The 14,278-nt window shown below is 40.8% G+C and overlaps 1 protein-coding gene across 4 annotated transcripts in view; it reads right to left on the bottom strand.

Annotated features, from left to right (window-relative positions):
• NRG3 (neuregulin 3) overlaps positions 1-14,278 on the bottom strand; it is a 1,003,086-nt gene that overhangs the window by 555,239 nt on the left and 433,569 nt on the right. For all 4 annotated transcript variants that reach the window (XM_040623882.1, XM_040623881.1, XM_040623879.1 and 1 more), the window contains exon 2: positions 2,272-2,401. In XM_040623882.1, the coding sequence (XP_040479816.1) occupies positions 2,272-2,401 (130 nt within the window). The remainder of the gene's footprint in view (positions 1-2,271; positions 2,402-14,278) is intronic.

A 14,278-nucleotide genomic window follows, 5' to 3' on the forward strand; every position in this document is an offset into this window, starting at 1 on the left:
AAAATTATATATATATATATATATATATATATATATATATATATATATAGTTCCAGCTAAATCAGAGATGTATCTCTGCTTGTGTATGCAAAAAAAATTAGACATGCATATATCCACAAAAGCAAAAGATATTTTTTCCAGACCTGAGATCCATTATCATAGACTGGATTTGTCTCCTAGATAATTAATACGCTGAAGTCCTAACCTCCAGTAACTCAGAATGTGACCATACTCAGAGAAAGGGTTTTCACAGAGGTAAGTTAAAATAGGGTCATTAGAGTGGACCCTAATCCAGTATGACTGGTGTCCATATAAGAGGAAATTTGAATACAGACATGTACAGAGGGAAGTAAATGAGAAGACACAAGGAGAAGATAGCCATCTATAAGCCAAAAAGAGAGACCTGAAGGAAACAACTTTAGGTTCCTGACACCGGAGTACAGATTTCTAGCTTTCAAAACTGATAAAATACATTTTCCTTGTTTAAATCACTCAATCTGTAGTACTTGTTACAGCAGCCCTAGCAAACTAATACATCATGAACTAATCCAGAATATAGTGAGGCTCTATGTTGAAAAAGAGTAAGAATTATCTTGTTATTTTCAACATTCACACTTTTCAAAAGATTAATCATACCCACCTGCATACTGTGATGGGGGTCTGATCTGATCCTTCTTTTGGGTAAAACACCATCCCGAAAGTCACTGCTTAAGGTGAGACTTCTGATTAATCCCTCCACCAATCAGTTAGGAATTCAAACTTAATTGACTGCATTGCCCACTTCCACATGACAATCCCTTTAACGTACAGTTGAGTATCTATGAGAGCTTGGATACAATTCATGCTCTGAATGAGTAGATCACTCTTGGCTTCTGCTTTGAGGCCTTACAGTCATTTGTGTGCTTTCTACCTCTGTCTACATTGACGTAATAAATGTAACACAAGAAGAGGGATGTGGGAAAGAGCATTCCCGCTCCCCTTCATCCCCAAACCCATTTCACAGAGGACAGAAATGGGATGTAGATTTTGTAAGTGGGGTAAATATAATGGCACTCCCCAAGTCACATGGAAGCCATGCTCTCAAACATAAGGAAAGATCCCAGTTCTTCTTATCTGTCAGGTAATACATGGTAACTCTCACAGAGATCTGCCACCGTCACTTATTAGCTCTTCCAAACCCGTGTTGCCCATGGGACAACTCATCTTCCTTGTGGACTGAAGGTGGCCCTTAGAGTCAGGCAGGATTTGCCAACGTGTTCCAAGCTTCTAACTACAGGCGCATTTCTCTGTGCCATCTTAATAAAACAACACGGAATAAAGTTTTATAATAGCAATATGTAGAGGAAAAAGTCATAATTTTCCATGCTTCATGATTCAGAATAATTAATTTAATAAGTGTGTCATATGAGAAGAGTAAATAAAGAGAAGGAAAGGGGGTGTATCTATATGATCACTGAAGCATATACAATTGCGAGAAAAAACAAATTACCAGGGTAGTGCTGGAAATAAAAGCTCAGTGGGAAATATTTTTTGGATGCTAATTTGATTCTTCTATGGAACCTTAAAGCTGCAGTGCCTACAAGCGCACTATTTATCTCCACTTGTTTTTATTTTTAGCATTTATATAACCTTAAGTCTCTAAAAACCAATTAAACACCTCCTCATCTCTACTGGGAATTTTCCCTAAGTAGTTCTCTACCTAGACTGTAATAGGACTATGATTTCATTTACAACATCTTGCAGGAAACTGTTTCATCAAGAGAGGTGTTAAAAAAATAATGAAATTAATAAACGAGGGCAGAATCAAGACGAGTTTCAGTCTTCTCTGGACACAGTAACAGTCTGGGGTTTGGTTCACGATCAACACTGAGCCACTCGATCTTAGATGAGCAGTTTGCTTTGTCATGCCACCGTCTGTAGTTTGGCAAGAAGGGGTTCTTTCTGAGTACAGGCCAATATGCCTAAGTCCTGCACCAAAAATGCAGGCTTCTAAAGTGAGTAAACAATTATTTTTATTAAATTGGTAGATATAAAAGTAAACCCTTCTTTGCTTAGTCAGGTAAAATTCAGATCTTGTCTACTTTAATTCAGTTTTACCTTCCGCAAATACTAAAGAAACAGGCTTGCCCCTTCCCGTATTAAGACTCCTGATTTTGCCCTTCCAAAAGCTGGACCAAATGCAACCCACGTACACTCCGGAGCTCACACACCGCCCTCCGCTGCCAGGCCTCTCTGAGGGCCTGCCCCCAGTGCCGGCCACCAGTGGCTTACCGACAATGTTTATGGGATCCCGTCAGGGTTTCGATCACAAAGCACTCGCCATCATTGAGACAGTATGCGAGGTCCTTGTCTCGGCAGGGTTTGAAGTGCTCAGATCGCTCGGTGGAATACGTCGTTGTATCTGTCAGGGGAAACAGAGAGAACTGCTGTCAGCAGCGGATCCTGCCACCGCCAGGCCCCATTCCTGGCCGGGATCTGAGCACTGAGGACTTCTCCTGGGCACTGACCCCCGGCCTCGAGAGAGAGCACAGACCCTCCTCTGGACTGAAGAAATGAAGCTGGATATGGTCACACTGTACGACTGAATGTTGCGTGCTCCCCAAAATACACAGGTTGAAACCTAATCACAATGAGACAGTGTCAGTGGGGGCACCTGTGGGAGGGGATTAGATCATGAATGGGATTAGTACCCTTATAAACGGGCCCCAGAAAGCTCCGTTGCCCACTGCAGTCATGTGATGGTAGCGAGCAGGTAGCGCTCTGTGAGCCAGGAAGTCCTCCGTGCTCACCAGACACTGAATCTTCAGGCACCTTGATCTTGGACTTCCCAGCTTCTAAAACTGCGAGAAACAAATTTCTGTGGTTTATGAGCTGCCCAATCTATTATAGCAGACTGACTAAGACAAGCACTGTATTCAGTTGTCTTATTTCGCCATTGGATTTTAGCAATTGGAATCACTCTATAAGCCCCCGTTGAGGACACACTAACAGTAAGAGTTGAATGAATCTGCAGTCAAACACCTCAAATCCGCTGTCGTTAATTTCGGTTTTTAACAAACATATTGTATGAAAGATTGAAACAGGATCTCCTTCCCTTTATTACAGCCAAATGTCATTAAACATCTGATCAATGCATATTGTGACTGTTCTGTGGAAACCAATGCAGTTTCTAAGAGTTTTTTGTTTGCTTGTTTTTAGTTACGGCTCTAATCGGCTAATAGCTGAACCAATTATTTTTCCTTTTTTTTCTTTTTTTACGTAATTAAAATGCAAATTTTCCAAATTCTGAAACAGAATCTCAGATGTGAAGAATGTTTCTGGTAAATACCTAACAGAACCAAATTATTGTCATTTTAAAGCATTATTTTAAACTTTTGTTTTTAAAATCATAATTACTTACATTTTTAAATGGAGCTGTATGTCTACATCCTTTCCCTAAATATGAAACTAGCCATAAATATATGCTATCCACTAGACACAGACTCTGGTGTCACATGTAGACATTCTAGTCTCACAGTTTTAAGCAACTAAAGTATTAGCACCAACTCCTCTGCCACATTGGAGAAAAAAAAATATATTTAAAAAGTCAAAGATGGGGGCATCTGGGTGGCACAGTAGGTTAAGTGTCAACTCTTTGGCTCAGGTCATGATCTCAGGGTTGTGAGATGGAGCCCAGAGTCAGGATCCTTGCTCAGAGGGGAGTCCCCTTGAGATGCTCTCCCTCCTCTCCCTCTACCCCTACCCACCCTGTTCATGCTCTCTCTCTCTCTCTCAAATAAACAAATCTTTAAAAAATAAAATAACAAGTCAAAGATGAATAAATGATTCTGCATTTAAGCTCTTTTAATTCCCTTTACTTAGGTCTAGATTAATAATAATGTTCGATAGCATGGGTTAATGTAACCAACCAGCTTAGTAACGGGAAGTCACAATGAGCCTCTTCCTGTTCATCAGCCAAACTGAGGAGAAAGTGATTGACCTAAAAAGAAATTCACTCATACCCTTCCCACATCTAAAAATCCTCAGCAGGCCCCATCCCATAGGAATAACTCCAAATTCCTCAGGGAAGGACACAGACCATGTGGAATGTTGCCGTCTGGTGTCATCTTGTACCCTAAGACACACAACTTCATTTCCAATTATTATTCTATTTCTCCAAACACCAGGAGCTGTCACACAGCTTCTTCTTCCTGGACCATCTTTTATTTTGCTGAAAGACATCCAGAAATCCTTCAAAGCTTACATCATTTTCCCATTGTGTCTCCCTAGCACCTTTTATCACTCACATCACTGCATTCAACATTCGATGCTGCAAGCAGCCATTTGTTCACCTGTTTATCTGTTTCTTTAGTCTGTGTGTTTCTTAAGGTCAGAGGTGGAGCCTTGAATCACAATTGGTGTTCAGTAAAAAATGTCTTCAATAAATCTTGATCACTCTAACACTGTTAACAGTTTAAATGACATTGGTAAAAGATATGATCGTTGAAGACATTACAATCACATAAAAGTTAATGCATATCTTACAACAAGTTAGATATAATTCCACATCAATCTTATCATTTTAGTATACCTACTTTAATATTGAGGAATATTGGAAAAACAAACACTGCCCTCAGATTCACAGAAATCTTCACTCATATAATATACTGCTCATATAATGTGGGCATTGAAAAAGCCCACTGCTAATATCCCCTTTTGGTGGTACAATAGGAACTTATTTTTCCACTTCAAAATGTCTGTTAATACTCTGGCATGAAATAAAGGCTCTGCAAAACAGACACATTTTCTGTTTTCCAGGAGATCTCCTCTACAGAGAAGATTGTTACTCAAGACAGCTTGCAATAAATAGTTACACAGAATCAATCTCCCTTTCTATTGGAAATATTTAAAATTCAAGAGTCCTGAGCAAAATATTCAATATGAAACACCACACAGTTGATTGCTACTCTGACTGCTGAAGTATATTAACTCATGATCAGTTAAGTTTTCCTTTAATTTCTTATTATCCACTTATTGATATTCACTGATCATTCCTCTAAGAACAGCTTTTCATTAACATAACCTACAGCATAAAAAGTGAGATCCTTATTTTATAATCAGTGGTTTTAACAAGCTACAGACTCCAAGAGCAATACAATGGCAAAGCAATTACAATCAATTAGTTTCCATCTGACAAGTGCTGTCTCCTGTGGTTACCTCCCCATTCTACCAACTGCCTTCCTCATCACGTTATCGTCTATCAGCACGTTACAGAGGATCAGAGAACCAAGTAAATGCCCTACAAAAGTCCAAGGTGAGAGAGTACGGAGATGTCAGGCTTAACGTGTACTCAGGTTTCCTATTTCCGTAGCTTAGAGAATCCAAAACTTAAGATAAATACACAGGCTTATCCCTTGCAATGACTTGACTGGATTCAAAGAAATACCTCTGTTAAATATTTTTAATATCTTAATAGAATAAACAGTAACAGAATGCTAGGCTTGATCCTTCCATCAGTATACTGCAATCACCAATAAATCTGAAACCTTAGAATTTACCTAAACATTTCACTATATAGTGTCCATATATCACTACTCACCTAAAATCACATAGGCGTTGGGCAAGGTAAATGAAATTCACTACAAGATAAAAATAATTTTACATGTGCAGGGCATCATGCCAAATATGTCAATGGAAAGATAGAAAAATTTCTTAATGGAATCACCAGGCTGCTACGCTAACTCTAAGACCACTTACCCACTTCTGTAAAGTAGTAAATAAAGCAAATAAGTAAACTGTGCCGAGTCCTGTTAGGCTTTCTATCACTCATAACCAAACACAGCCCATCAAAGAGTCAACAATAATTTTGGATGACACGCTCCAATATTTGTATATTTACTTATAAGTGCATGTATGTATATATTTGGTTGTCTTACATATAAAATATATTACAAACATCTAAAATAAAACATAAATGCAAATGAGATAACAATAAAGTATGAGGTATACCTCTTTATTATCCTTCTGTGCCCTAAGGTGACACAGTGTGCTTTAAATTGTCTAGGTGAGTACTTTGTTCTAAAGAGGAAATAGGGGGCATTTGGGAGAATGACATAATGCATGTGACCTAACTCCAAACTATCGTAACTCTAAATAACCTCGGGACACCTTAACAATCAGGTATGGAACTCTCATCTGTAAACTTTTCCAGCATTTTTGAAACCTGTTTATATATTTTAAATTGGTTCACTTTTACAATAGTCTAATACACTACACTGGCTACAATACATGGTACTATTTTGTTATGTATTTCAAATTCAAAGAGCATCTTCTGTTTCTAGGAATATAACTTGATACATTTGCTATAGAGGTTTTGACTGTCTTCAAAAAAAAATCACATGGATGAAGGTCCGGGTAAGTAAACTAGGAGAAGCCTACTGTTCCCATGAATTCCCATTTGTTTTTCAAGGTTCTCTCTTATTGCAAAGTAACTCCTTCTCAGATATCATTCACTCCCCTGCATCAGCCCAGGAATCTCCCATCTGCCCAGGCCATGAACTCCTGAGGGGCAGAGTGGGTCTTCCCATCTCTGATCCAAGATCCTATAGATGGCCTGACACAGAGATGAACACAACAGGTGTTTATAAAAGAATGATCTTTTATACATGAGCATTTTTCTAAATGTTCTATACTGAAAACTGTGCATGCTTTTCATAAAAGAAAAACTCCATGTGAATAAATGTTTAGAAGTTAGGAGTCAAGAAGAGCTTCAAAAACAATTTAGGTAAAGTGTATAGAAATTGATAAGAGGAGGGGAAAAAAACAACTCCATGGGAAGAAGGGACAGGAAGAGAGAAAAAATTAGGGATGATGTTCTAAAAGAGAGGATAAAGGAATGTTAAGCTAAAGATGAACAGAGATGGTGCTAAGGATGGGCCTTCCAAGCACCACAACCAAAGTTCAAGGTCTCAGGCCAAGAAAGTGTAGTTGCTGGCATGAGGAACAGTGCCCATTCACTTGAGACCGCAGGGGCTGTACAATTATCCAGACCACTCATCTGGCACTTGTTATATGTAGTTTAATGTGTTTTCTTATATTTTTGTGGGTTTTGGTCTCTATCCCCAGGGAGTTCAGGGAGAGTGCTTTGCTTTTAAGTTTTGTATTCTTTCCACACCATGTAGCATACATAGTAAGCAATCAGTACAGTAATTAAACGCACAGTGGGAAGTACTGGTGGTTAATTCATTAAAGGAAAAATGGGAAGAAAATGTAAGGCTGGGAAATAGAAATCCCTGCAGATTTTGCAATGGAAGTTAATTTTTTAATGAATTAAAACAATGACTGGTTTTCCCCCTTAAGTACTAAGTTGAACCTGAATATTTCTTATTGAGGCTTTCTTTGTTGCCAGCACAACACTGCACACTGTGGGAACACAGATTTTGTTGCAAGAACAAGAGCGCTAAATAGACTATTACAGATAATAATTGCACTAGATAATCAAAATAAAGGGAGAGCCTAATTCAGGCTATAGTTCTCTCTGAAGGCTTCCCAAAGGGTTGGCACTGGAGCTGGGTCTTGAATGGACACGATTTAATTGGCACAGGAAAAAGAATTCTAGACATGAAGAGCAAGAACACCTAACGAAGGAAAATGATGACAGGCTGCATAACCCCCAGGTCCATTCCACACACTCCCGGCTTACAAATGTCAGCGTCATCAACCAGTTTTTTTCCTTCCCCCACTGAGTTCATGAGAATTCTCTAAGAAAAGTTAAGACGCGATCTAAAAGCTTTTAGGATTAGCAAAATACCTTTACAGGCTAGCACCCATTTAAATATGGCCATGAACTCCAGCAGACTCTTCCATGGCAGTGGTATAAATGAAACCTGTTGCCATACATTACAATTCCCAGTTGAATCTGCCATTTATCGGGCACCTAGTAAGGAGCACTGGCAGGAGACTGACTTATAAAATATTTAATGGTTAAGGAAAATTGCAAGAAGAATGCAGTAGTGTTTGAAAGGGAAACAAACCACTTCTCAGCTGGCAAGGGGCAAAGATAGCTTTCTTCCTGCTGCCAGAGACCAGACATTGTTCACTTTGCTGGCATGGGAGAAATGGGGAACGCGCGGCAAGGAATCTATAAGCTCAAATGAGTCATGGGGCTGCTGTGAGAACTGACAGTTCGTGATGTATCCCAGAGCCACCCATAGCAACTGTAGGAAGGACCCTTCTTAAATTTGCATGACATACCTGCCACCTTGAAATCTTGCTTCTAAGACTGCATCAGTTTAAAAAAGCCTGAACGAGACATAGCTTGTTTGATAGAAATGCATTTATTTGGAAATTGCAGAGTTTATCCTACAGCTGAATCTATTTCCTTCTACCTGCATGCATATCAGCAGTAACAGTTGCCAACTACTGTCACTGGAGCCTTTGTCTTGTCACAGGCCCTTGAGCCTCCGCTAGGTACTATGCTACATGCTTCCTACACACCATCTCTGCTCCCCATGTCGCTCTACTGAAATGGTCCAGTCTGTGTCACTGGGTGTCTCAGAATCTAATGGATGTTTACAAATTTTTTTCTCAACTTGTTTCAACTCTCAGAAGCACCCACACTCAGCCACTCCCACCTCTGTGAAAAACCTTTCATTGGCTCCCTTGCTATCACATAAGGTTGATTTTCCTTTTGGTTTTTAGTCTTTGCCACCTGTCTCGTGTAACTTTTACTTAAATGCCAGACAGTTCAAGAACTAGTCTTCAAATAATTCCCAATGTACATTCTGCACTGTGCTACCCATTTCCCATTAGCTATTTTTTGGCTTTAAAGAACACTATGAATTTATGCTATTATTTACTTTCCTTATCTTACAAATGAAGAAACTGAGTATTAGAGAGTTCTATCATTGACCCACGGTCATGGGGTTCTTAGCTGGTAGCTTCTGGACTCAAACCAATGCAGCCTGACTTAACCACTGTACTCCTTCCCACAGACCACTTTTTTTTTTTTCTGCTTTTCCCTGCCCCACTTTTACTTATCCCCCAGGTGAATGCTATCCCAGGTGTGGTCCTCAGACCAGCAGCATCAGCATTATCTGTACAGTTCATGAGCCCCATCCCAAACTTACTGCACCAGAAACCGGAAGTGAGTGGTGGGATGTTCAGTTAACAAGCTTTCCAGGTAATTCTCTGAGAAGCAGCAGCTTTGGGTGATTCTGTTGCCAACATGCCAGTAACTCCCAGAGCTATACCTCCAGCCCACTGGTGTTTCTGAACTCAGTCTGCCTACCTTTCCCTTCTTGATGGATATCTCGAAGGCACCTAAAAATAACCTTATAGAAAACCCAAGTCTTGCTCTTCTTCCACAGACTGATTCTCAGACTCAACCAACCACAACACTGATCCTATGGACTCTGCTCCAGCTATGGTCAGATTTATTCTGATTAGTCCTGTCATTTCCATACTACCCATTAAATACATTCAATATCACCTCTGTGTATACATGACAGGCAACAGACTTGAAACTGGGAGAAAATTATGGAGTAAACAAACACATACATGTTTATTAAAGATATACACCTATTTAGTTTCCACTTGAAACCCATAAGCATAAAAGAAAATACCCTGATCTTTAGCAGTCAGTCTTGGGTCCATTCCCATGACCATAGATACTTTTTCAAAAAAATGTATTTATTTATTTGAGAGAGAAAGAGGGAGAGAGCACGCACAAGCATGGGGGGGAGGAGAAGGAAAAGAGAATTTCAAGCAGACTCCACACTGAGCATGGAGCCCAATGTAAAGGCTCGATCCCACAACCTTGAGATCACGACCTGAACAGAGACCAAGAGTCGGACGCTTAACTGACTGTGTTACCCAGGCACCCCAGACAGATATATGTATTTTTTTTTTTATCATTTAACTCTAAACACATTATTATAGATACAGAGCTACAAGGTAGTGCTTACCTTAGCATGCTGAAGGTATGTGCGTGCTGGTGATGTTAGCATAATCATTACTGTCACAATAATTATAATTCTCAGAAAGCTTGCCACTAAGCATCTACAACGTGTCGGGCCCTGAGATAAATTCTAGGAATAGACAGTTGGCCTTGCCAGGTCCTTAGGTACTCAACGTCTAGTTTGGGAAAAGGGTGGGAAGCAGACATGTATAGAGTTACATTGCAATTCTGAGTAATGATCACTGTTCCCACAGTACTAGAGGCAGGAATGAAGACTTACTGAAGTTCCAGATAATGCCAGCTACTTCTAATCTGAGGATTTGGGGAAGACTTCAGTAGGAGCTCACACTTCACAGAGGCCTTAAACAATTAGAACTGTTTTGCTGTGCAGGCACCTGCTGCTGTGGATAGGTCCAAGGAACAGCATATATAAGGTCACAGAGCGTTGAAGGGGCCTGATTTTGTCCAGTGTTATTGGAACCCAAGAAATGTGAGACGGAGATAGGAAAGTGAAGTCCCAAGGAGCCTTCTACATTTGGCACCTGTGGGGAAACAAGTGAGGGAGTGTTTTATAATTTTGTAATATGAGAACACAACCGGAGTTTTAGGCAGCTCAAGTGTGCTACCAAGGTAAGTGTGTCACCTGCTGACTCGCAGAAGCCTCTCAGTGGAGCTCAGGGAGACCAGATGGCTGGCTGTTGCAAGGGGCTTTCACCCCCTATATGTCATGCAAAGGCGCATTGGGGAAATAAAGAGTCGCAGAGAATGGAACATCGTCCCCAGCATCGACTGCAGTCCCATTCTGAAAGGCATTCTTGCATGGGAAATCAAACCCCAATAGAAAGTTGCTTAGGGGACGTGGTGTGGAAAGAAGAGGTGAGTGATTCAGGTCTAAAATGGCATCTCATTACAACTCCCTGATACACCTGACTTAGAAGCCACGCAGAGACCTGAAGTCTGTTAGCTGAGGTCTCTATGCTGGAGAAGCTTGAAAGGCCTCACCCAAAAAATCTCAGCACTCTTCTTCCTTATGGAAATCAAGATTGGCCAATCACCTACAAAGGGTCATATTCTTTCCTTGGCTGATGGTACTGGAATTTCTTGTGCAGTTATAATGCCACTTGTAATTTCCAATGCTACTGCCCCTTTGTAAGTAGGGGAATGTCTGAAAAAGTTGGAAGTGATCCCTCTGGCAGCCAGACCCTGATGTTTCCAAATAAGCACATGATATTCCACCAAATACTCTGTGACTTTGGTACCAGACAGAAGACAAGGCCACTTCGCAAAAAAAAAAAAAAAAAAAAAACCCACAAAAACCATCTAGTTATATGTTCCTCTTTTGACTAATGTTAAGTGACTGCTGCCTTTGTGTCAACGACAAGCTCTCCTATTGACCTCTTGCATCCTGGATTTTTTTTTTTTTTTTAATGTGGAGAAGTTATTTTTATTTTTATTTTTTTATTTTTTTTATTTTTTGCATCCTGGATTTTTTTTTTTAAGATTTTATTTATTTATTTGACAGAGATAGAGACAGCCAGCGAGAGAGGGAACACAAGCAGGGGGAGTGGGAGAGGAAGAAGCAGGCTCGTAGCGGAGGAGCCTGATGTGGGGCTCGATCCCACAACGCCGGGATCACGCCATGAGCCGAAGGCAGACGCTTAACCGCTGTGCCACCCAGGCGCCCCTGCATCCTGGATTTTTAAGCTACTCATTCAGAGTAATATACTCGTGCTTTCCTGGGCCTATGGGATCGTCAGCTCACAGTTCAAATTACCTGGCAAGACTGATAAAAAGAAATGAAGTCTCTATCGGGATTTTAAAAAGTCTCATCTCTAACAGGTAAAAATCTTTAATTCAGGGTTGGTGTGAGGGTTTTGTCCTAGTCCATTTAGGCTGCCATAACATTATACCATACACTGAGCAGATTATAAACAACAGAAATCTGTTTCTGACGATTCTGGAGTCTGGGAAGTCCAAGATCAAGATGCCAGTAAGTCTGATGTCCAGTGAGGGCGTCCTGGCTCACCGATGGCTGACTTCTTGCTATGCCCTCACATGGCGAAGGGGGTGAGGGAGCTCTCTGGGGTCTCTATATTATAAGAGTACTAGCTCCATTTGGAAGACCTCCACCCTCATGATCTAATCACCCCCAAAAGACCCCCCGCCTTCTAATATTATTATTGGGTGTTACTGTTCAACATATGAATTTGGGGGGACACAACCATTCAGCCTATAGCATATTTTCATTCAATAAATATTTACTGAATAACTATCGGGCAGCTGGTGACGGGCTATTCACTGGGAACACACCACACCACACACACGCACATACACACACATACGCACATGAAATAAAGAAAAAACCAAATTCCTATCTTCCGGAAACCTATGGTCTATGAGACAAACAGATGAAAATAATAACAAAGGCTATTATTTCTCATGGGGAATCTGAGAATTTTCCCTAGAGAGAGACTCATTTTTGTTAGCTTTGATAAATCAGCTTAAAGACTGGGTTTCCCATGCCTATGTGGGAAGTAACCGTCAATACGTCTCTGCTTGAAAGAATGAAAGACAACGAGAGCACATCTAGGGGACTAGGGTCTTGTCCCATGTGGGGGACGCACCCATGAGAAGAGCCCTGCACTCGGCAAAAGGACCTGAAGGATTTTGTAGATAAGACAAATATTGCATGGGAATGTAGCTTTGGCAGAATGTTTCATTGTCTCCTAACATGGGCGCTGGATGAAATCTAGAGATGACTGTGAGAGTGTGGGGTGCAGAGTGCCCCCTGCAGAGAGGGGCATGTGCAAAGGCCTCAGAGGACGTACATACGGACCATTTGAACAACCGTGGCCTATGTCCTGATAATGGGGGGCAGGTACTGTGTAGGAGCTGGGGACGGAGACAGACGGGCTTAGAAATTTTTTATTCTTCATCATAAAAGCTAGGAAAAGCCAATGAATGATTTTCCAGAAGGAAATGATCCATCATTATGTATTTTTGCACAATTGTGTCAACTGATTACAATGTGGATAATTCATCTTAGGGAGGCAGGCATACATGTAGGCAGGCCTATACGGCATAGTCCAGGTGAGATGAGAGGGGAAGAAGCGGTGGACTGGAGAGAAATTTATGAAGTAGAATCGCCAGTGTTTGGTGATTCACATGGAAGGTGGAGTAGGATGGCTACCAGGCCATGTTCGGTTTCTGGATTAATACTGAGGAAGTTTGGGAACCCTGGTGCAGGACATCTCGGATATCATGGAGAGACTTCATTCAAGGGGATTTGAGCAGAGTAAAACAACTGCAATATGTTAATAGTTAACACAATTAATGAAGCAAACTGCTGTACATCGGACCTTCTCATGGTCTAAATCTGTCCTTAGCTGTCTTGGTTGTAACAACTGAAACTAGACGATCTTAGGATAAACAGAAACCCTAGAAGTCAAAATGTGATAATAATGCTTGAATAAACCTATTATTCAGATTTAAATATTATCTTCATTTTACAGAAGAGAAGCTGAAGTACGGAGGGACCAAGGAATCTTCTTAGGATTTCACAGCAATAAAATGGAAAGGCAGGAATTACACCCAGAGACGCCCAACTCCATAATGCACATTCTTCAGCATTCTACATTTCCACCTGCTCTGAGTTTGGGACTCTTTTAAGGTGTGTGTATTCATGCCTCTTTTTGCCAAATTCCATTAGTCACTCTATTATGAGTAAATGGAAGAGCAATCAGAAAGCGCTATTTTTCAGCAACCCATTCATGTTTTCACCCATCCGCCCCACACCCGTCGATCTGAGCACACAATGAAACACTCAGTAAGGTAGGGCCTGGGAGAAGGTAGGTGGGTCCAAAAACTAAAACAAAGACAGTGCCTGACACTGGAAATTTCTATTACCTCCTCTTTCAAATTTCTCTTTCATGCTATTATGGCTTTGAAATAATGTCTAAACATTGACACGATTCTCCAAATTTCTTCATAAAAATGAACATCATTCACTTCACTTATTTAAAATCTTATTTTTCCCCCTTCATATCTTTGGCTCTTACTGAGATCCTTTATTTTCATGTTCAAGCAATTCAAGCGCTTCCTTCTCTACACGGGTCATGAGAAAGGCACGGGCATGGCAGCCGTATGGGCAATGTGGGCCTGGGTCTGAACCCCTGCTTATGCATTTGCTCACTCTGTCAAATGTCTGAAGAGAGTTCAAAGAGACAGCAGCTCTGCAAATAGTGGCTTGGTTCTCCATGGTCACAGCTACATAAGAAGGACTTGGAGAGTGGGCTGAGGTGGGAACTAGACCCACCTTAATGCTCTTTCGCACAGAAAAAG

Source organism: Ursus maritimus, unplaced genomic scaffold (genome assembly GCF_017311325.1).
Source record: "Ursus maritimus isolate PB19 unplaced genomic scaffold, ASM1731132v1 scaffold_7, whole genome shotgun sequence".
Lineage (NCBI taxonomy): Eukaryota > Metazoa > Chordata > Mammalia > Carnivora > Ursidae > Ursus > Ursus maritimus.